This window comes from Aristolochia californica, unplaced genomic scaffold (assembly GCF_029961685.1).
Source record: "Aristolochia californica isolate CCGP_79_NKW_82.1479 unplaced genomic scaffold, dmAriCali1.0.hap1 SCAF_3, whole genome shotgun sequence".
NCBI lineage: Eukaryota > Viridiplantae > Streptophyta > Magnoliopsida > Piperales > Aristolochiaceae > Aristolochia > Aristolochia californica.
In genome coordinates this window covers 8,038,937-8,062,116 of record NW_027181992.1, presented here as the reverse complement: position 1 = coordinate 8,062,116, position 23,180 = coordinate 8,038,937, and the positions used below count along the sequence as shown (strand labels likewise).

Below are 23,180 nucleotides of genomic sequence, written 5' to 3'. Positions count from 1 at the left end.
AAGCAAGGAGATCTGGGTTGAGAACTCCCAATATGTCATGACTGTGTTCCATTATCATAGGACGGAATGCAAAATTGTCCACCTGAGAGATACTATGGTACTAGCAAGGCTTTATCTTCCCAACTCCACAACTAACAATTTTGGATAGTCCATCTTATTGGAAGCCTTGAAACCTTTCTTCTCTCCTAAAGTTCAACCAACTCGGACATCCCCAAAAGTCGCCTTTCAACACTTCCCTTCAATCAAGTTCAGCATGGGAAGGTAGTGTCTGGAGATCGCAGCATATTCAAGACTCCCAAACCAAGCCAACTTAACCTTTTCTACATCTTTCAGCTGACCTTCTTCTAAATGGAACCACTCAGTGGAATAGCAGCCCGGTTGATATCATAAAATGGAGCTTGGATCGATTTCAAAGATTTGTGATTAGATTTGGGGACCGAGGTACATTCCCATAGTCTCCTTTTTGGCTAATAGCTGACGCCTAATACGTCTGCATAAGCAAGAGGATTGTTGAATACTCCTATCCTCTTGGGTTTCCGACTACCCTATCCTTGGCTCTTCAATTGTTGAATGGCAAGGATCCTCTTCAACAGGCCCATTTCAATGTTGGATGAAGGTATCAAGCCTCCCATTTGAAATCTGGTCAAAGGAGGTATTCTCAGCTTTAGTTAAGGATTTTGTTAAAACAACAATGGTGAATGACTATATGCAACAAATGCAAAGACTAGACTTTGCTCAAGTTCAGATTACACCTCATGGGAATTATTTGAAGGACAAATGGGTGAATGTTGTGCTGGGATCATATGTCTACGCTTTCAACAAGAAAACATCAGTTGCTCAAGGAATAAGCAGCAAAGGAGAACGACAAAGATGAGTTGACTCAGGTATGACTCATAGAGAAACGACTCAACTCAACCTAGCTGTAGGTGACCTGTCCTTGCCATCTATAGCCCATTTCATTCCAGCCAGTGAAGACAACTTTCAAAATGCAAATTTTGAATTCCTAGGCATTACTTCCCCATTTCAACCAAACGAAAACTCATTGCCTATAACTAATGTCAGCATTCAGGTGAATTCATTGCGACCTAACAACATTGACTACCCTCCCTATTCACAAACCGACTAATCCTATGCCTCTAGCATTAAATTCTTTCGACCTTCCCATTAAACCCAGCAATCAAAACCCAAGCACGTGCCATCGGCAAACCAAAGACAGTTATCAGAGAACTATAGTGCGGGGACGTCAAACTTTTGTTGCTTGTCAACCAGGGAGAGCCAACCAGTGGTCTTGGCCGAGTAGACCAAGGAGAAGAGGTATTTAACAATAAAGTTGAAGAGAAAAGGGTAGAGGGGGTCTCCCTGGCGAATACCTCTAGTGCCTTTGAAGTAGCCATAGACAGTTCCATTGAGGAGGAAGGAACAAGAGGCCGAGGACATGCAGCTTCTTATCCAAAATCACCAGCAGTCTCCAAATCCCACGCGATCAAGGATGTCATCCAGCGGCTGCCAATTGACCCGATCAAAAGCCTTCTCGAGATCAAGCTTGATAATGATTTTAGATATTCTTGAGTGCTTGAAGTGGTCCATGAGTTCATGTGCTACCATAGCTGAGTCAAGGATGGAGCAACCTTTTATAAAAGCACTTTGGCCGCAATGGATGACAATGAGGAGGGCGCCTTGAGACGATGGGCTGTAGGGGCCAGAGACAAGACTGATGGGCCTAAAGTAACGGCGGTGCTCCATGGCAGATTTTTTGGGGATGAGGGTAATAAAGGAGTCCCCCATAACCCGATAAGTGATTTCCTTGTGGTAGATGCTTCCAACCATAGAGACAATGTCATCCTTGAGAGTCGGCCAACATCTACGATAGAATTCCCCCATTGAATCCATCTGGGTGAGGGGCACGATCAGTTGGCATTCCCAAGACAACATCTTCAATTTCTTTAGTGAAGAAGAGGAGCTCTAGGAGTGAGGCAACACAAGGGGATATGTTGGATAGTTAAAGTCGTTGAATGGTAGGACGAATGGGGCATTCTTCAATATATAAATCTGCAAAAAAAAACTAATAATGGCGTTAGTAATGGAAGTCATGTCCGAGGTTACTTCATTGTTGATGTATAAGGTACTCTGTCAAGTTGAAGCAACATCATGGAAAATTTTGGTGTTTCCGTCTCCTTCTGCCAGCCATTTGCTTCCATTGGATGCGCTCATAATGGGAGAGCTCGGAAATTGTTGAGAAGGAAGGTGTGAAAAGTGAATTTGGTAGGGGAGAAGAGGGGGTCGTTGCTCTTCCATCCCATCAAGTTGAGAGATTTGGGATAAGTGCGAAGATCTTTCCTCAACAAAGAGGTACAATGGTCCGGAGACCAGGTATTGAGCTTTCCTTTTAGAGCCTAGAGTTTTTCAGTGAGTTTCCACCCAAGGCATCAGTGGCGGAGGCGCTAGACCATCAATTAGAAAGTAGGTAGTCAAATTCCTTATTAGGGAGCCAGAAATTCTCAAACCTGAACGGCTTGGTTCCCCATTTGTCGGCCTTGGTGTCCAGCTGAATAGGCCAATGACCTGAACCAGCATGGTTGAGGACACAGCCGATGGCCTTCTCATATAGCCTCAGCCAATCACCATTAGCAAGGAAGCAGTCGAGCTTGGAGAGGATAGGTTGTGATTCTTCGTTGAACCAGGAGAAGAATTTACTAGAGGTGCTAATCTCATCGGGCTCGCAACTTCTAATGAAATCGATGAAGCCACGCATAGATGAGATCTCTTGTTGTAGTATCAAATGGGGCTGAAATCACCTGCAAACAGGCAAGGGTGACTCCACTGCTTTATGAGGGATGAAAGCTCATCGTAGAAGGCATGTGTTCCATGGTATCTTGTAGGGCCATAAACACCCGCGAGGCACCATACATAGCCGGAGCAGCTATCACAAAGAGTGAGGACGATGAAAAATGAACCATGGTTAGTGTCAAGGACATCAACCGGGTTGGAGTTCCAAAGAATCAGGATACCTCCCGAGTGTCCCACTATGTTCAGCATTGTCCTATTGAGGGAGGTGCAGCTCCAAAGGTCATGGGTCACTCATAGACTAAAACTTGGTCTCTTGGAGGATGAGAATGGTGGCAGTTGGAGGCTAGAAATTTTGTGGTTGTGGCCATCTTCCATTGGGAACCAACTCCACGAACATTCCATGAGGAGATGATCATTTCTTTTTGGGTTTGGGTTTGGTGACTCCTTTGTCATTAGTGTCTCCACGTAACTTGCCTTTGTAAATGATCCTCATAATCTCAGCCAGCTTTATAATTTGGCGCCATGTATTCCTATCATACTTGAAAAATAGGTGATTTGGGGAGAAAATAGAAGAGAAAAAGGATTTCTGGAAGAGGGGCAGTTTTGCTACCTTGGAGATGTAGCTCTCACTACTGCATATTCTTCTTACTTGTAGCATCTACGCTTGGGACATCCCTCACCAGCTATGTTTCATCAGCCTTTTCCTTCTTTGCCAGCCGATATTTCATTTGATTGTGAATCATGTCAACTAGGAAAGCATCGTCGCTCCAATTTCCCAATTAATTCTAGTCAAAGCACCAAGTTGTTTGAATTAGTCCACTCTGATGTATGGGGTCCATGTCAGGTTCCTAGCCCATTTGGTTTTAAGTATTTTGTGTCGTTTATTGATAATTTCAGTAGAATCACTTGGGTGTATCTGCTACGGGAGAAGTCCGAAGTATTTGATGTATTCCAAGGCAGCAAAACTACTCCCTCTTCTAGAAATCCTTTTCGTAGACTAATAGATAGGTCCTAATCAAAGACAACAGGATCTGCAGGTAATGAGGAAGCTGGTGGATCATGAGAAGAGTGCTATATAGAGGTAACTGCAGGAGTACAACAACGACAACTGTAAACACGAAGAGGCAATGAAGAACTCGATGAAGCTGGTACATCCAAAACTACAACAGGAACAGGACTGTTTGTAGGAGATTCAGGTGATATAAGAAGCTCAGTAAATGATGAAAAATATGGAGTATGTGCAAAGAAGATCACATCGGTTGACACATGTTTTCCGTCGAACAGAATCATAACATTTGTACCCTTTTTATCGACGAGAATATCCCCAAAAAAACACATTTGACAAACCGAGATGGCAACTTATCAACAGAAATTCCAAGCATATGAACAAAATAGGTACATCAAAAAATACGAGGAACCACACCAAACAATTTACAATTGGGTTTTAAAACATGAAGAGGAACTTGACTACTCAAAACAGATGAGGGCATACGATTAACCAAGTAGCACAAAGTCAAAACCGCATCTCCCCAAAAGATTTAGGAACATCCATATGCAATAATAGTGTCCTTGTAACCTCAAGGAGATGTCTATTTTTACGTTCAACCACCCCATTTTGTTGTGGTGCATAAGAGCAGGGTGTCGTTAGGTTTATACTATCAAATATAATGTTGATGGCTCTATTGAACAGTACAAAGTTTGGCTAGTAGCGAAAGGGTATACGCAAACTTTTGGAGTTGATGTCTTTGTGACATTCTCTCCTGTGGCCCGACTTACTTCGATACATATCTTAATATATGTGGCTGTTAACAAGGGTTGACCTCTCTTTCAACTCGATGTAATGAATGCCTTTTTATATGGTGATCTACATGAGGAAGTGTATATGGAGCAACCTCCTAGGTATGTTGCTCAAGAGGAGACAGAAAAGGTGTGTAAGCTGCAAAAGGCTATTTATGGACTTAAACAGAGTCCACGGGCATGGTTTGAAAAGTTTAGCAATGTTCTATAGGAGTCATTGTGATCATTCTATGTTCCTACTTAAAAGGAAGACTGTATGGTGGTTTTGGTTGTTTATGTAGATGACATTGTGTTATCTGGAGATGATCTTGATGGTATTACAAAACTTAAATAATATCTGGCCACGCATTTTTGGACAAAGGATTTGGGCTCTCTCAAGTACTTCCTTGGCATTGAAGTTGCACTGATACCATGAAAAATAGGTGATTTGGGGAGAAAATAGAAGAGAAAGGATTTCTGGAAGAGGGGCAACTTTGTTGCCTTGGAATACATAAAATACTTCGGACTTCTCCCGTAGGAGATACACCCCAAGTGACCCTACTATACTTAATGTTTTTCAAACTGAAGCTCAGCCACAAGGTTGTCGGATCTTTCTCCTGCCAATGGGAAGAGAATCCAGCTAGATGTGCCATCAACTTGGCATTGATTGGGGTTGTTGGACTCCACGTGGGGAACCTTATTTGAACTCCTTTTTCCTTTCCTCTGGTAGGCAGCAAGGAGAGGGGAAGAGGCATTTTTTGGGTAGTCCAAGTGGGCAGCCGCTACTGCAGTTTGGTTAGGAAACTGGGTTTTGGTGGGAGTGGCGGATTCAGAATTAAAGTGTAAATCAGAAAGGTGGCAAAGGCAGGGTGGTGAAGGTGGGAGATCTTCCATACCAGAAGTGGCAAGGAGGGGAGAGCTATGGCAGGGAGCATGGGCATTGTCTGGGTTAAAAAGTGAATAGGTTCGAGAGATGGTAGTGTCTGCAATGGTACGGTCGACTTTCCAGGTGTCCAAAGAAACGCTAACCTGGGGAGTTTAGCATTGATGGGAAAGTGACTTCTCATGCAACTCTTGATCAAAGAGCATGTTGATGGTTGGCTGAGCGTTGGAATCTTGGTCGGGTGAGCGCTAGCTTTTGTCTGGTTGACCATCTGGGAAGATAAGACAGCCATTAAATTCTAACACACCATTGGGTCGGGGGCTAAGAAAGTCAACTGTAGCAGGGCAAGGTGATCGAGGGCTTGCAAGGTATGTAGCAATTTTCGGAAGTTAGAATGAAGATTGAGATGGAAGCCTACAACAGTTGATGAATCAACAGTTGAAATGAACCAGATCAGCCATTCATTGTGCCCCAAGTAGGAGTAAATGGGAGAGTAGTGAAGGTCAAGTTGATTTGTAAACCAGCTAGCTATGGAGAGGCCGTCAACTGATTTACAAGAGGTGGTGACAATCAAGGACGATGAAAGCTGCTCTCATCAGTTGGCTAAAGTTTGGGAGGGTAAGGTGATGGTGAAGTAGCTAGCAAGTGTTTTTGTGGGTTCGAGACTGTTGGCTTTGGAGATGGTGGGGGACTGAAGAAGGGGTGTGATTTGAAGGGTTGGTATTGCTGCACTAGGTTTCAAAGCAGGAAAAGCAAGTGTGGTAGGGTGAGCGTTGGAAGTGTCAAGGGGGAAGAGGTTTTGGATGTACTCCATGAAGGTGTTCCAGCCAAAGCAGAAAGTGTGGATTCAGGAATATAGACTCTTGCCATTATGGCGCCCTACCGGCATTGGGAGATCTTGCATTCCCAGGCTTGTCTGTATTTGAAGACTGAGAAGTAGAACACGAGGTGTCTAGTCCCTAGTTCCATGGCCCGATTTTTGGAGTGTCAATCTTTTATGGCCTGTTCAAACTACTTGAGGAAGGAGGGGCAGACGGCATCAAGGATTGTGATGAAGGTTCGCTTATCACCATTGGTGATAAAGATCCAAGTCGCCAACCCAAGGTGATCTTGGAGTTTTTTAATGGATACACCAGTGCTGCCATAGTTGAAGGAATTGCTTTCAAGTTGGCGCTCCATTTGGTCGTTTCGCCGTCTCTTCTTGTTTGCTTCGCTTCAGACGAGGTGCCATTCTTCATCTAACATAGCATCTGAAGTGGGTGATCTCCTGAGTTCAGATTCCTGGTCTCCAAGACAATGCTCATTAGCATTCCAATTTCTTTTTCCTTCTGCTTCGGGTTGCCTCTTGGTGGATCCTCGATTGCCCTTGTGATCGCCTTCTCACACTTTTCCTTCCTCTCGCACTCGCTCTCACACTCGTACTTCTTCTCATCTCACACAGCCAATACCTAGCCTCTTTTGTAACTCAAGAACCGAAGATTATATCTGAACAATGTTTTTGTCATGAAGTGGTTGTGGCATTTTAGCTAGAAATTGATGGCATCTAGAAACAAATTATCCGTGAGAAATACCAAATCCGGACCGACTCCCTCATCCCAACTACTTCTAGAACCCCAATGCTTCTTACCTTCAGAAATCCATCACTTCCACTGCTGAAAATTTTAATAATCTCATTCGTTTTAGTGTCTATGAATGGGACAGCGCCAAAATTTGGACCACTGCCAAATTTTGGACCAGGAAGTGAAGCCTTGACCATAACCTTTCTTGCAATTTTTCAGCTAACTCTTTTGAACTCCTCTTTAGTCAAGAACTCCTTCAATCCTTTGAATGGTGGATGTGGGCATTAAAGCCTCAGAAGGCCACTATTTGATCATGAGATGTCAGATATGGACAAAGCTAGATAACCTCTACTTGCATGCCTCTGGTAAGGATAAGTTTGTTTAGACCCTTGACTCTTTGGGGATTCTTTTTAGTAGCCTCTTCCAATCAAGCCATTGTTGAAGAACCCTTGGAGTCCCCCCACCCCCTATCCCCTCTTTGGCTTGAAAGATTATTTCCCCCCTAAGGTGAAAGACTTCATTTGGAGCTTGTTGAAAGGTAGGATCCTCACCTGTGACCAACTTCAGGTAAGAGGTATGAATCGTTACAACCCTTGCAATAAATTTTGCTCTAACGAGCCAGTCTATCAACCACTCCCTCCTTCATTATCACTTAGCTAATGAGGTTTGCTATTATTCTCTTCAGCATTTTGGTTTATCTTTTTGTATCCCTAAATCCCTCACTTATTTTATTTCCAGTAGCTTTCATCTTCAACTGCCTCTGTTTGGGTCCCTCCTACGGTGTATGACTCTGGCCGCTATTCCATGGACCCTTTGGCTCGAACACAATGACTGGACCTTTGTTGTCAAGCTTTGTTCATGATATCCTTCAGTGATCAAAGCTTGTTCATGAGTACGATGAGTTCCATGCAGCTCTTATTCAGAAAAACTGGAGAATCTTGGCAGCCAGCTCCTATAGAGAGGTGGACACCCCCCCCTAATGGCCTCCTCAAGGTAAATTTTGACCAGAGCTCCTCACATTATGGAGGTTTGATTCAGAAGCACGAGGACACCACTCTCTTGACATATTATGGAACTTTAATATCACATACTCCACTTCTGCTAATGTTTTTGCACTCCATGGTTTGAAGATCTTCTGGAGCAGTTCTCCAGCCAGATGATAATAGAAGGTGATTCCAAGAATTTTATCTTGTCGGCCAGTGGTGCCAGTTTTTTTTTGGCGTTTTGTTTGTTTGAGATTGCAAGCCTCGAGGGGCATAGAGGTTTGATCAGCAATTTCTCCAAATTGAATATCTTGCTGCTTGTGTGGCCGCATGTGATTCGTGCTGCTAATACAGAAGCGGACAGCCTAGCTAAGACAGGCCATATGCAGGATGGGGTGATTGTAAATCTTACTTAATTGGTGCTCTGGGATAATCATTGGTGGATCCTGCTGTTTGCTTGAGGCTTTTTTGCCTCTCCCCCTTCTTTTCTTCTAAATAAATTTTCACGTTGTCAAAAAAGAAAAATTAGTATAGCTTAAAGATAACAAATCTTTAAGTTAGAAACAGTTTCCTGTTTTGAGTTTTGTTTCCAACAGGTAAAACTAGATTTAGAAAGACTTAATGGAGTCTATCTCTTATTGTGGACAGCAAAGGAGTTCCTATTTTATCGATTTGTATGCCTATAAAAGGCCCCAATATGTAACCCAGAAATCACTCTTTCATAGAATAAAATTCTGGTTTTCGTTCTCTTTTAGACAAACTTATCCGGAGGTTTTTTTTTTTCTCTCTGTTTGCTATTTTTCGTAATAGCTGCAGAAACTCTCCTTTTGGTTTAAACTTGAATTCAAAGATTATAATTTTCTAAGTTGTTGCTAAAATCTAAGTTACCCAAACTCCAGAGGAAGCATTCAGCTTTGTTAATCCTAGAATCTAAACCACCATGTTGCATCAGAAGTACAACAAAACCCACTTTTAGATAAATAAAAGATTCATCTCCAGTAATCTTTGCCATTTTGATACTCCACAAAAATTTCCAAAAGTTGAAAGAACATTAATATAAAAAAAAAATCAATTAGGCTAAACAGCTCTCTTAAAGTTTTAGCTATTCATATATGCCACAAGGGGGCAGAATCGGATTATGTGCATACTATGTTCCAAAGTACACAACTCCTGAATCAATGTACTCTTTGGACAACAGTTCACAGGAAAGAGATAGAAAAAGAGAGAGAAATAGAGAGCCACTGGCAGCCTCTCACCATCAGCATTAGAAGAGAGAAACAGAAAAGAGAAAAACGTAATGGCAGGAAGGACAAATGGTACCACTGAATAGAAACTAATGCATCTACCTTCTGGAAACGGTGGTTAACATACTTACATAAAATCTATAGGATTATGCCTCCTCTGATATCTCAGTAAAGAGAACATGAGTAACTGCGAGCCCAGAAAAGAAGACCGTTCTCTTGGACAGAACATCCAAAAGTCTAAGCATGAAAAATGCCACATGCATTTTGAATTGACCAAACCATCTACTTAAAGTTTAAAAAAAAAAAAAAAAAAGATTATGGGTATTTAATTGATCATTGTAGTGATGCCTCGAAATCAATCTATCACATTTTTTTTGAGACCTGAGAAATGTATTAAAAAAGTAAAACATACAATACAAATCCAAGAAGAGGGTTGATTAGCCCTTTTAAAGAAAGAAAAAGAAAATAAACATAAAAAAATCATTGAAACCAGTAGCTAAGGAGGCCCATGTTGACAACTGGATGTTGATGAGAGATCCCAACATTAGCTACAGAATCCACTACTGAGTTGGCAAAACAGTGAATATGCTTACTAGAGACATATAGGTTAGAAATCAAGTCATGAACTTCTAGAAAATGTCTGTCAAATCTCCATGCCCTACCCCAAATAATCAATCACATTTTAAAGACAGAAAGACCAATCATAGGCAAAAAATGACTGTGAAAGAGAAAAGTAGATGTACCATGTCATCAGGTAGTTTTTGAGCAACTTCTCTTGTCGGGGCATCAAAATCCAAATGTTGAACAACTGAGGCATCTGTTTTCCCTTTCTTAAGAAACCTTTGTGTATGATGCCAGATGCCAGAGGTAGGCAGGTATGAACCAACATGGAATTCTCTCACCTGTAAAAGTGCTTGGAGGGATCATCCAGAGAAACTAATGAAATAAGTCCAATTAATTAGTAGTATTAGCAAACACCAAGATTAAGAATTTAATGATGGAAATCAGAGCTGCAGGTATCTGAACCACATGAGCGCTATCCACAGATACCTATAAACACTAAGAAAAACATTTTGAGTGGCAAGTACAAAACGATTGCCCTGGAAAAAACTTATATACACACAAGTACTGAAAAATCATGAATATGACATGCAATTCTTGCAATCTAGTTTTGTTTAGCTAATCTGAACCTGAACATCAAAAAAGACAATTTGCACAAAAATAGCCATTATGGAAGATCTTGATCTATCAATGATAGTTGCAGCATGAATTTGCTCTGATATCAAAAAATTGTAAAGGATGAGAGCAAAAAGGAAGAACAAACATTATCCAAAAATAGTTGGTATGAATGCTCTCATCCAAGTATGATTTTCTGTTTGTTGGCCCTAAAACAAGGCTTAGTGACAGATCCCCCCCTTGGCGCCACTGGCCCATCACTGATAGTATTGCTAACATTGTATCTTCTACTCGTTGTAATTGGAATCTCATTCCTAGATCAACCAACTCTTTGGCTGATAAATTGGATAAATTCGGAACCTCCCAGCAATCTCTCCTTGTTTGGAAAGGCTTCCCTCATTTGTAAATTGCTCTTTTGAGCTTTTGTTTTAATAAAAATCAGCATCATTTCAAAAAAAAAAAAAAAAAAAACAAGGCTTAGCATACATGAGTAATTGACAGTGAGGTAAGTTTACATAAAATAGGAATGCCAAACATGGAATCCTAGACAGATCTATGGTCATGAGCAAACTCCTTTGGACCATGTGAGTAACCAACTTGAGTCTTGCTACCATTTATGAGCCAAGTAGCCACCCAGTACCTTTGTGTCTTTTTAGCATTAGGCTTACTAATTCACTGCCTAGAGCACAAATCACATACCAAAACCACTTTGTACAATATGTTTTGAGCTGAGAACCAAACTTTTGGCCAAGTACCAGGAAGGGTAACTTCTCTGGCCTGCTTCTTTGGGTACCTTATTGTAATTGTAATATGGGCAATCAACACTTTTGATATGCATGAGTTTTTTGTCGTTACTAAACAGTAGTTGTATGGCTGTTATTTGCACTTTCTGTTGCCAAGGCACCATAGGACAATATAGAAAAAAAGATGAAGTTGAAAAGAAGATTATGTGACAAAGAACAACCTTCTTCTCCAAGTCAAGAGATTTTGAAGCCAGTCCTTCAAGCCATTGCACAATCCTGAGGCATAACTGAGCAGTATGGTCTGTTGCAACAAACTGGCAAGCCTCTAGATGCGAAGTTGGTGGCGACTGTCAAAACAAACAGAGAGACGTCATTGGCACATTTTTGCAAAAAGATGAAATAGAATGTTTACCTACCAATATTAGGTTTTCTGGCAGTTCTTCAGTCCCTGAGGAGAAAAGAACAAACAGTTTCAGGTAAGCCCAAAAATACACCCAGATACACCAGTTCTGTCAAAAAACAAATTTTTTGTGTCTATATTTTATCATGAATGGAGAAAAAGACCAAAGGTACAAAGAAAGCACCCTCCAAGATTAGAAGCATGAAGCCAGGGATCGGCATCAATAAAAGAGAGAAACAACCAAAAGCAAAATAAGCAAAGCTAAAGGAAGAAGGCTATCCCAGTCAGCTTCTTCCCTTGTGAGAGAGCAAAAATATGTTTGGAGGAAACAAAGAGAGCAAGCAATACTACAATTTGACTCATGAAATAGAAGAAACATCCGAGGGATTTGACATTTTACATGTACAAACCAATTACCCCTTTTTTAGTTCCCTCCAATAAAGACAGCTTGCTGAAGCTTTATTGTAAATCTTGAGGCCTTCTTAAAGGGTGTTTGAGCTCCACCTCCTTGGAGTTGGCAATCTCTAGAATGCTAGAATAATTAAGGAGGAATCTCCCACCTTGATCTCCACCAACCACAACCAACCCAGCTGATCTAAGGTCTTAGCAAAAACTTTCATCAAAATTAAGCTTGTCCCTCCTGGATGGGGGCACCAAGGATGGGGGATTGAAGATCGACCAAGCAGGAGGCAATACTCACTGATTAATTTATGAACGACCACTGCAATTGGATGCAGACAAGGTCAGTCCAAGAGACTCAGAGCATACGGGGAAGTTCACATTTTGCCTTTTAAAACCATAAAACAAATATAGTCACCTAGGTCCTTCAGACTGCATCAGATCCTAGATACAAGGCTTGAGATTTTATTTACTGGCTCTAATAGCTCTGATAAGATATACTTTTCTTTATACACTATTTAATCAGCATAATTGCTTCAGTGCAGTTAATCACCAATTGTGATAAAATATGTTCACTTGGAAGGATTTACTTGCAGTAGGACAATGATCTTGATCTCATGCTCACAAAAATATTTTCCAGGATCAACTACAAAATATTCAAGCAAACTTAACAGCCTCTTCAAATGATAGCACCTCCGTTTACATAATCTATCACCTTTTCCAAATAGATACCAAAGAAGCGACCAGGAAGCTGCCTCATCACACAACAGTTGAGCCCTTTGCCTCATTAATTTATCCTCCACAACACGGTGTCTGCCAACAGCCCCATCCCTTCAGATAAGCCACATAGAGAAATATCGTTAACTAATCAATTGAACCGCAAGAATAACTACTTCTAGTATGAGATATGCCACAAAGAACATACTAAAATCAGGAAAATTTACCGAATTTTTAAAACTTATAAGTAGTGACCAGTGCAAGAAATATCCAACAAGAGTTACCCTTTACTTGCAAAGGAACTGTAATGAAACCCTCTACTTGAAAAGTTGCAGCGTGAGAATGCAAACTTGTTTATCATTTTTAACATGTAGAAGCGACTGAGTACACCTATCTGACTGATAGATCACATAAAACTTTGTTATTTTACAGAAAACTCGAGTCCCTAATTAAAAATATTTCTCATATATATTTTCCACTGCCCATTTTGTATGCTTCTGACCACACAACCAGAACAAATCAAAACTGCAATTTTTTAATTGGAAATTGAATACTTCAGATGGTGGCTGAAGGTTGCCCATAACGGTAGTGTTTTGGTTCAACAGCCATATTGGATGGTCTCCTAATTAAAAATTTTGAGTTCAATCCTCACAGGTATCCATGTTACCCGGTCTGTACCTCTCCCAAGAGTGTCTTTATGGAACTCAATTCCTGATAAGTCAAGGTTCACAAGTCTGTTTGGTGGTTAATATTAGAAAAACAGTGATTATTTGAATGTGGAGTATGAAAAAAAAAACTAAATCATAGTGAAGAAGTTGAGAATTGGCTTACAAAGGCCAGGAGAATGTGATTCTCTACATTCCAGTTCATTGGTGGATATGACTCCATTTACTCCTGGGTTGAACTAAACTCCAGCCCAGGCACTCTCAGCATAGAAGTATAATCAGAAAATATAAAACAGAGATTGTGGGTTTACACATCACAGCATTGACAGTTTGATTCAATAGTTTTTGAAGATAATGGGAATATCATTAGAAGGAGAGGAGAAAAGAAACAAAAAGAAGAAGGCCTCAAGACAAAGAGACCAAAAGACCAGCACATCAGCTGGCTAACAAAAACCAACAAAACAGAAAAAGACAACACAAGCTTAGCGCAAAAATTACAATACGAAAGCAATAACTGCTTGGTTCGGTTGCTTCCATTGATTGCGCACTTATCCACTCTTTCAAGTAGTATCAAAGATCTATTTCAAAAAAATTAGTATATGTTCGATTCAGGTCGGGTTCAAATCCCGCTTCCCGCTTTAGGCGATTTTATTCGCATAATGTGCACCAATTGCGATTACACTTAATGTGCGCCGTAAGCGATCATATCGAACACCGAAATTTTTGAAATTCCTAACGTGCGCCGAAAACCAAAAATGCGAGAGAGGGCTACCCCCGACGGTCATCGTCCCCATGGCCGGCGACCGGACCATTCCCGACGGCCACCGCAAACATTTCTGACGCCAGTAGAAGACACGACGATGTTGCGACGAGAAGAAATGTCTCTCCACGGCAAGGAAGAAAAACCAACAGACAGTCGGATCCGTCCAGCCACCGCTCCGGCGAGCTCTCTGAGGCTCCAACGGAGGACTACGAAGCTTGCTAGACGACGGTCTCCTGACGAAAGAAGCGGAATAATCTTTTCCGCTTCAGCTACGGAAAATGCAGAGTTACAGGTGAGAGGGTCGTTCAGAAATCTGGTCCAGTGATCCGTATCTCCTCAGCCGACGGATCAAAACTCTCATTCATTTGCGGCCTAGTAGAAGCAATCCACAGCTTCAGACTTCAGTTCTAGAGAGCAACCACAAAAACTGAGAAATCCCGTGAACTCTGGTCACGGGACTCGTTTTCCTCTTCTCGGTGACTACCTTCCGTGATAGCCGGGAATGTTGAGTCACCCACAGAAGAGGAACCTCTGTTTTGGCCAGATTGTTCATACCTGAGGCCACAAACTGGGGTTTTTGGCTGGAATGAGCTAGCCGCTACACTCCAGAGCCTCTCCCCGGCGCTGGACCAAGCAGAAGCGCCAATCCTCCCCGGTGATGCCAGAGTAAGATCCCCACCTCCTCCGTACAACCCAACGCCACCAAATCACCCCACCCCCACCCTGACATCCCTTCTTGCTCTTAACAGCACCCCCTCCTCCCCGAAATTTCCTGATTTGCCCCAAAACCATACCTCGGTCCCCCCTACTCCCACAGAAACATCCGAAATCATCCAAATCCCACCAAACCTTCTCCATGACGGACGCAGAATTTTGACTCTCTCCATTCTCGTCCAAACATCCCCCGACGTCATTAATCCAGCATTCTTCACTGGCTGATTGACGAACTTCACCTCCCTGACACTCCCATAATCTCCTATCTCAGTCCCCAAACTTGGCTTGTTCATTTCGGAACCCAGCAGGAGTCTTTTGCGGCTCTTACCCTCATACCCCACACCGGCTTAGGCATCATCGGGGTCTCAAAGTGGCTCCTCTCGGCACCCTCCAGCCAGTACGGCCAATGGGTCACTATTACAGGGCTTCTTGTCGAGCTATGGCAGAACGTAGTCTTCTCGAGAGTCGTGTTTGAATTTGGCTCTAACATTGCTTTGGACCCACTCACAAAGCACTAGCACCGTCTGGATGAGGCTCGGATCCTCATCAATCCTCTTCATCCAAAGGCCAATATTTCATATGTGTTATGGTGGATGAAGTGTGGTATTGGATCGGTATCAGCATCGCTGTGATGGATGATTTTAGAGATGTGGTCCCAAAAAACAAAATCAAACCTCGGGAAATCACACAGCCAGTCAATACTCTAGGAATTGCACCTCTCGACTTTGCCCCCCCCCCCCCCCCCCCCCCACACACACACACGTGCCCTCCTATAAATCGTCCCCATAGCCCCCACACTCCACAAACTTCCCCCGGATATTGGAACCCCCCCCCCGCTCACCCCCCGAGAAATCCTCACCCTGAAAATTACATCTCCGACGCAGAGTCCGAACGTAGTGAGCCCGTCGTGCTCACAAGCAAACCAATTATCCCCCTCCCGTTGTCACCTACCAGCGCCGAGCTAAAGGTCAACAGAGACAACTTCTACAAGGAGACCCAATGCCACCACTCGATACCCCCGCAACTTAGAGACTTGAGATTTCATCCTTCCAGAGTCGGGTGAACGAGCTCAAGTGTTTGTGGCAGCTCTTCAGTCAGAAGAGCATAAATAAGACCCAAAAACCTGGGCCCAGATAGTGGAACTTGCCAAGGTGATGGGCACCATCTTCACGGACCCCTCTTTTGATCTATCTCTCCAATCCTTCTGGGAGAATATGACTGTTGCTAGCCCGGGTGGACCTTCCCAATCAAGCTCAAGATGTTGAAGTCGTTGTTGTGGCGGATGTGAGAGCCAATGCCCTTGCTCAGATAGCACCTCTCGACTCTAAGGAGGAATCTAGAGGTCTCTCTTCTCCGGAAGTCTCTCAGAGGTATGCCCTTCAAGGGCAATTGCAATCCTTCGCCCACAACGAGTTAGTGCACTGGAAGCAACGTGCAAAATTCAAAATGGTTCTCCGATGGGGATGCTAATACTAAATTCTTCCATGCAGTCGCCTCTACTCAAAGAAGGGCCAACAACATTGCTATGCTCAGTGTCAACGGTGAGACCACCTCAAGCCAAACCCTTATTTCTGACTCACTGGTGAAATTTTTTGCAAATTTATACTGATCACCTGCCAGTCTGCCCCTTCTTCCAAAGGGTTAACCTCCAGGTTATTCCATCAGTTGTAGCTAGCCTCATCAAGCTCCCCTCCTCTAGTCGGGAAATTGAAATTGCAACCCTTGGTCTTCCTCTGGATCGCGCTCCGGGCCCAGATGGATTCAACGGGGAATTTTATTGTCGTTGCTGGCCCTTCATCAAAGACGACATTTCCAGCATGGCCCGCTCCTTTTATTAGCATGGCATCAAATATAGGAGTACTGGAGCCTCTTTCATCGCCCTCATCCCTAAAAAAGATGGGGCAAAGCTCCCATCTGATCAGTCTCACTACCAATGCATATACGACGATTGCGCGCTTCCTTGCTAGTCAACTCAGGGCAGTCCTCCCTATTGCTATTCACCATGGCCAGAGTGCTTTTATTAAGGGAAGAAACATTCTTGATTCAGCCATGGCATGTCATGAACTTAGTCATCATTTCAAGGTCCTCAAGCTCCCCAGATTCATCCTCAAGCTTGACTTTGAAAAGGCATGTGACAGAGTTAACTGGAAGTTTCTGGACACCCTCCTAGGAAAAATGGTGTTTCTAGATCTAAAACTACATCTCCTATGCAAGTTACTCCATCTTTCTCAACGGAACAGTTTGTGGGTATTTTAATGGAACCAGGTGGATAAGACAGGGAGACCCCCTCTCCCCCTTGCTCTTCAATGTGGTAGCAAAATATCTATCCTCCTTGATCTACTCAGCCAAGAACATGGGATGGCTCCTCCCCACGACAGCTTGCACAGCCTTTGATATTCCGATTCTCCAGTTTACGGATGATACTATTTGCTTCGGGGTTGGTACTATGGATCAGATCAGAAAATTGTGTGCTATTCTGGGATTATTTGAATTGGCTTCCGATCAGAACATAAACTAGGGAAAAACCACTCTTCTTGACTGCCACATTGATCCCACTGGGCTTCGGGATATGGCGGACTACTTGGGATGCTCTATGGGAAATATGCTAGCTACATATCTTGGGCTCCCACTTTTTGATTCTCGGCCTTCGGCGTCACTATGGTCCCCCCTCATTTAGAAATTTGAAAAGAGGCTAGCCACTTGGAGGGGTAAACTCTTATCAACAGCGAGGAGTCCCACTCTCCTCAGGTATTGTCTGGTTGGGCTGCCAAATTATTTGTTATCATTCATGCACTGTCCAACCCCCGTTTGCTCCAAAATTGATGTCATCCATCGGCGATTTCTTTGGAGAGGTTCAGAAGGCACCTTCAGATACCATTTGGTTAGTTGGAAGGATATTTGCATGCCTCATAATAGGGGAGGATTGGGCATCCGGTCTACAAGAGAAATGAACAAAGCGCTTATGCTCAAATGGATTTGGAATTTCACCAACAAACATAACAGTTTATGGAGGAATATGGTGAAATTCTACCTTCAATTTTCGGGTGCTTGGTGGAGAGAGGGTGGCCCCACTCGCCTCCTATCCCTGATATGGAAATCAATTTTCAAGTTCCTTCCAGTATTCAGATATGCTACCTCGTTTCACACAGGCCCTTCTCTTCTAGTCGAATGAATGGTGTGGGCCCCAATCCCTCTCAGAGGACTTCTCGGGGCTGCATAGGGTGGCTAGCGTCCTCTCTTGCTTTGTCGTTGATTCATGAAGTGATCAGTCAAAGAGTCTCCCGTTCCGCCGAGGATTAAATGATGAGGAATCGTTGGTTTTTTGTTTTCTCCTTACTAGACTCAGCAGTACTATTATCCGGGAGCACTCAATTGATAAACTGATTTGAAAGCCCAGCAAGAATGGTCGATTCACTATTACTTCTGCTTACTCTCATATCAGAAAGCAAGACTACAGTATTCATGAGCACAAGGCAAATCTGGTTTAGAAACTCTCAGTGCCAAGCAAAATCAAATTTTTCGTGTGCTCGGCCATCAGAGAAGAGATTCTTACTTCGAACAACCTTCATAGAAGAGGCTTCACCGCCCCCGACCTTTCTTGTCCCCTTTTTGGTTAATGCAAAGAGACAGTCAAGCATGTCTTCTTATACTGTGGATTTTCGTGGCATGTTTGGATGAAGATTTTTCAGAAAATTGGGCTCCAAGTGGGGCTACATCAGGACCTCTTTGGCACCTTTGAGATGGTTCGAGGTATTCACCTTACTCGACTGGGCAAGTTAATACTTTTGGCCTATCTTGCGCATGTTCCATGGTGCATTTGGCTCGAGCAGAACAACCGAAGATTTAACTCCAAAGCTAGCACCCCAGACAACACGGCTTCTCATGTTGTTAGCCTCATCTCGAGCTGGTTTCATACAAGGAAGGATTTTGCCACTCTATCGGGGGGTTTCCCTTCAGGAAAATTGGAATTTGATTGCCCATATGACTGGCCCCAACAAAACTCTGAGTTTGGCTATCTGGGATCCTCCCCCTTGCGACTGCATTAAGCTGAATTTTGATGGTAGTGCTATTGGATGTCTTGGGCAGGCTGGAGCAGGAGGTGTGTTCAGAGGTCACAATGGAGACCCTATTCTTTCTTATGTTGGTCCCGTGGGCATTGCCGATTCTAATACTGCTAAAGTTAGTGCTCTGCTATTCGGCCTCCAAATCTTCAGGGATCGTCTCCATGGCAAGTTAATCATTAAAGGTGACTCGAAGACTATTATTAGTTAGTGCTCCAAAGACAGCTCCCCCCTTTGGCGCCACTGGCCCATCATTGATAGTATAGCTGATATTATATCTTCTACTCATTGTAATTGGAATCTCATTCCTAGATTTGCCAACTCTTTGGCCGATAAATTGGCAATATTTGGAACTTTCTAGCAATCTCTCATTGTTTGGGAAGGCTTCCCTCCTTTGTAAATTGCTCTTTTAAGCTTTTGTCTTAATAAAAATCAATATCATTTCAAAAAAAAAAAAAAGTAGTATCAAAGATCATGCATTACAAATCTTGTATATCCTTGACACTCCCTTTCTGCCAGTTTAAAAAATAATAAAAATTAAGTTATAAAAAGAACTGTATGTCAAAGAATCATATTCTAACTAGAAGTCTTAAGATAACTGCAGAAAGTAGTTTTGCATTAGTTGGTCAAAAGTTCAGTAGATTTCTTAATTTAAGTTAGCTTATTAGGTTAAGTCTCTCATTTAGAAAGTCAAAGCACATTAACTTTAGGAGCCTTTTGTTTTAAAATTGTATTTCTCCTTATTGTACAGAAACATCTACTAATAACTAGTCTATATAAGGAGTTGTACGCTTCTAGAAGCCAATTGGATTCTCTTCTTTCATTTCCTCTCACTTTTCCCTCCCTCTCTCTTATGTCTTATTTCTTTATTTTTTTTAAAATGATGAAAAATTCATTAGAGAAGACAAGGAGATATAAAAGATTAAGAAAAGGTACACCGAAATAAAATAAAGAACAAGGCAGACCAATAATCGCCCCATTAGAAAGAATAAAAAATGATTAATAAAAACAAAACAAAAAATACAAAATATCAACTAAAATCTAGATGCCACTGAAAAAAGTAAATCCCTAAGAACAAGGTGTTGAGACGAGTTTTGAAGTTTCAAAGACCTCAATGACTAAAGAGAACTGTTAGAACCTAATCGAATAGGCTTCATGAGGGCAGTTTCTTTTTTCATTAAAAGCAGTTTAATCATATAGGTTCATAGACATTGTTAAGGAACCAGTTAGATGTGTTAGAATTGATTACTATAGACCATGTTAAAGAGGAAGCTAATAGTATTAGTCATGAAGTAGTTCTTGTCGATTACAACTAAGAATGCCTCACTACAACCGATGAAAACCAACATTTTCAAACAGATTAATGCATAGCTCTTTGATAGAGCAAGTCGAAAAAGGTAGAGACACAGCAAACCAAACTTTTTGGTCCCCAATGGGAAGCCAAAGCACAGCTTCAGATGACATTAGTTAGAAACAAAAAGTGAAAGCCTTTGTATAAAAGATAGGAGAAAAGTCAAAATGACTAACCTACCTGCTAGACAATCTATTTTGTAGTATAAAGGAACTTCAGATTGATCTACTCATGCAAATACCTCAAGCACAAAAAAAAAAAAAAAAAAGCAACACTTCAATCTTTTTTCTTAAGAGGAGGGGGGAGGATCGGTATACTTATTGACCTGTAAGCATGCTTTATGAAGATCACATGTGGATCTTTATGGCATCCTTTTCCATGTTTTGGACTGCGAAGTCCATTTACACATGGATGTGAAGGAGAGTGTTAGTGGATAAAACCCCACCATTCTGATGTGAGTGTCATCCACATCTTAAGCTAGTTGTTTGAGATGAGAGAATATCGTGGGAATAAACATGCATTTGTTATGGGCTTAGATGATTCTAGACTTATTAGTTGGGAAAATACCTCCTTATTATCTAGTTACTTTGAGAGCAATTCACCCAACTTCAAGATATACATATTAGGCCAGCTGAACACAGAAACACTAGAATGCAGTCAAAATTATTACCTAATTATCTCCGACACATTTCGACAAGTGTTCTCTAACTGTAGAATCAGATCGGAGACGGACATTAATCCTGAAAACATACACTTCAGTTATAATGAGCACTTGAATGTGGATAAGATTTATCAAGTTAGACGAATAATATAAGATATTTAAAGATTTAGTACATAAAAAGTGATAATGCCAATCAATGAGCTGTACAAATAGTTAAAGCTAGCAGAAGTGTAAATACTAAATATATACTAAAAAGCTCTAATGTAAATGAATAAAAGAAAAGGCAGTGTGCAGTTCAGCTACCTTGAAGTGTGCTGTCGAGTAGAGATGAAAACAAGCCAAAGATTGTCTCTCCAGTATCAGACAAAACCTCGTCTTCCTGCTTGCAAGATAATAGTGAAGGACTCCCCATTTGACTATCTAATGATGACATTCTTCTACACGAAGAGGTTAACTTGGCTGGGGTTCTTTCAAAGCCATCAACTTCAACATTTTCAGCTTCTTGTTTAATTTCTTCAAGAAGAAGTGCAGCATTTGGCCGACTTTGAATATTGTGGCCATCATAGGTTATCCTTGCTTCAGCAAACTTGGAAGGAGATGTTTCTTGAAAAGGCAGAAAACTTGAGGAATGCCTCGTCCTGTATACATCAGACAGTGTCAGTAACATTATATGGAAAAGCCAAATGCTAGTAACTTCAAAAGCTCAAATTAGAGGTGCTCTGAAGCTTGAACTTTAGCACCAGAATCTATCGGGACACCATTAAGTTCACCATGGATAGTTCAAGCTCACAAAATCTTAACAAAAGCCGGTCCAAATAACGTTTCTTCCAACCGTCGAGGTTCAACTCGGTACTCAGACACTAAGCATCAATCAAGAATTCAAGGTAACTAGATGGAGGGCCCTCCGAGTGGGTCAAAAGGTGGAAGGGGTGAAGAAAAGCGTTCAAGTTACATTATGAAAGTTATATCTGTAAGACAGGCTCCATGGCTGGAGCGATACTGTTTAGGCTGCAAATTCCATTCCAATGATATTCGAGCGTTAATTTCCATTCTCGCACAACCCAGACGTAGAAAATGTTTCCTCGCAAATATTTTCTTTTCCCATTTAAGACTAGAAAAGGAAATTTTAAAATGCATTATCCTCACTACATAAAAAATTTCAGAAGTTGATAACAGCGCCGAGAAAATTCCGTTCTCCTGACCAAATTTTGGACCAAAAGCAATAAACAGTGAAAGAGCATACCCGTAGCGGCGATATTTCTCCCTACTGCTAAGGTCTTCTGGATTGAAATAGCTGGGAGAAGCATCCATGTCAACGTCCATCCCGAAGAAATGACGCTCCGAACAAAAATGATGGCTTAGAACATCGGACGATTTTTCAGCTTCTTTCAGCGGCCAGTTCGATTCCTTCCCTCCCCCCCAGTCCCACTGAAGACACTTCAGCTCGTCTCGCCCGGTAGTCAATGATTTCAAGCGCGGGAACGACGGGTTAAACCCTAACTTCGAGAATGAACTTTCGAGCATGAACCCAGTACGGACCGCTCGCCGTTTTCCTCAAGTCCGCGATCAGGAATCGGGGTGAGCATCGACTCGGGTTTTTCGAGGAAACCGACCCGATTTGACCCAAAAATCCTGGGTTTGAGTTTTTAATTTTATCCCACTAGAAAAAACACCATTAGTGAGACGGAGGATGAAGCTATGGTGTGGCCAGACACCAAGGCAAAAGACTGTGCAAGTCCAGTGCACAGCAATAGCAGCAACGGCCAAGGCCAAGTGCAAAGGCACGGCCCAGAGGGGCACACACATATGGCTGGCCCGGCATCAGCTACAGCAAAGGAAGACACACTTGAGCTTGCCAAACGGATGGCCAAGCAACAAGGTGCACAACAACCCCAGCAGCCAGCCCAGACACAAGGCAGCACGCCAACAGAGAGTGTTGACGCCCATAGAGTCCTGGCGGGGCGAAATGGGCTTGCTGGCGCCCATAGAGTCCTAGCGGGGCGAAATGGGGTTGCTGGCGCCAAGAGAGTCCTGGCGGGGCGAAATGGGCTTGCTGGCGCCAACAGAGTCCTGGCGGGGCGAAATGGGGTTTCCAGGAGTCCTACGCCAGCAGGACTCCAGGCGCCAGGCGCCAGGCGCACGCCAACAGAGTCCTGGTGGGGCGAAATGGGGTTGCTGGCGCCAACAGAGTCCTGGCGAGGCGAAATGGGGTTTCCAGGAGTCCGGCGCCAGGCGCCAGGTGCGCGCCAACAGAGTCCTGGCGAGGCGAAATGGGGTTTCCAGGACTCCAGCGCCAGC

The 23,180-nt window shown here is 42.6% G+C and overlaps 1 protein-coding gene across 1 annotated transcript in view; it reads right to left on the bottom strand.

Moving 5' to 3' along the window:
- Positions 1-22,394, bottom strand: part of LOC137959289 (nuclear pore complex protein NUP107) — a 56,627-nt gene extending 34,233 nt beyond the window's left edge. Inside the window, exons 1-7 of the mRNA XM_068806688.1 lie at positions 22,126-22,394; positions 21,186-21,520; positions 20,892-20,961; positions 12,666-12,781; positions 11,568-11,599; positions 11,373-11,498; positions 9,976-10,134 (exon numbers count right to left, since the gene is read on the bottom strand). Of these exons, the coding sequence (XP_068662789.1) occupies positions 9,976-10,134; positions 11,373-11,498; positions 11,568-11,599; positions 12,666-12,781; positions 20,892-20,961; positions 21,186-21,520; positions 22,126-22,205 (918 nt within the window). The 5' untranslated portion in view covers positions 22,206-22,394. The remainder of the gene's footprint in view (positions 1-9,975; positions 10,135-11,372; positions 11,499-11,567; positions 11,600-12,665; positions 12,782-20,891; positions 20,962-21,185; positions 21,521-22,125) is intronic.
- Between the last annotated feature and the right edge of the window lie 786 nt (positions 22,395-23,180).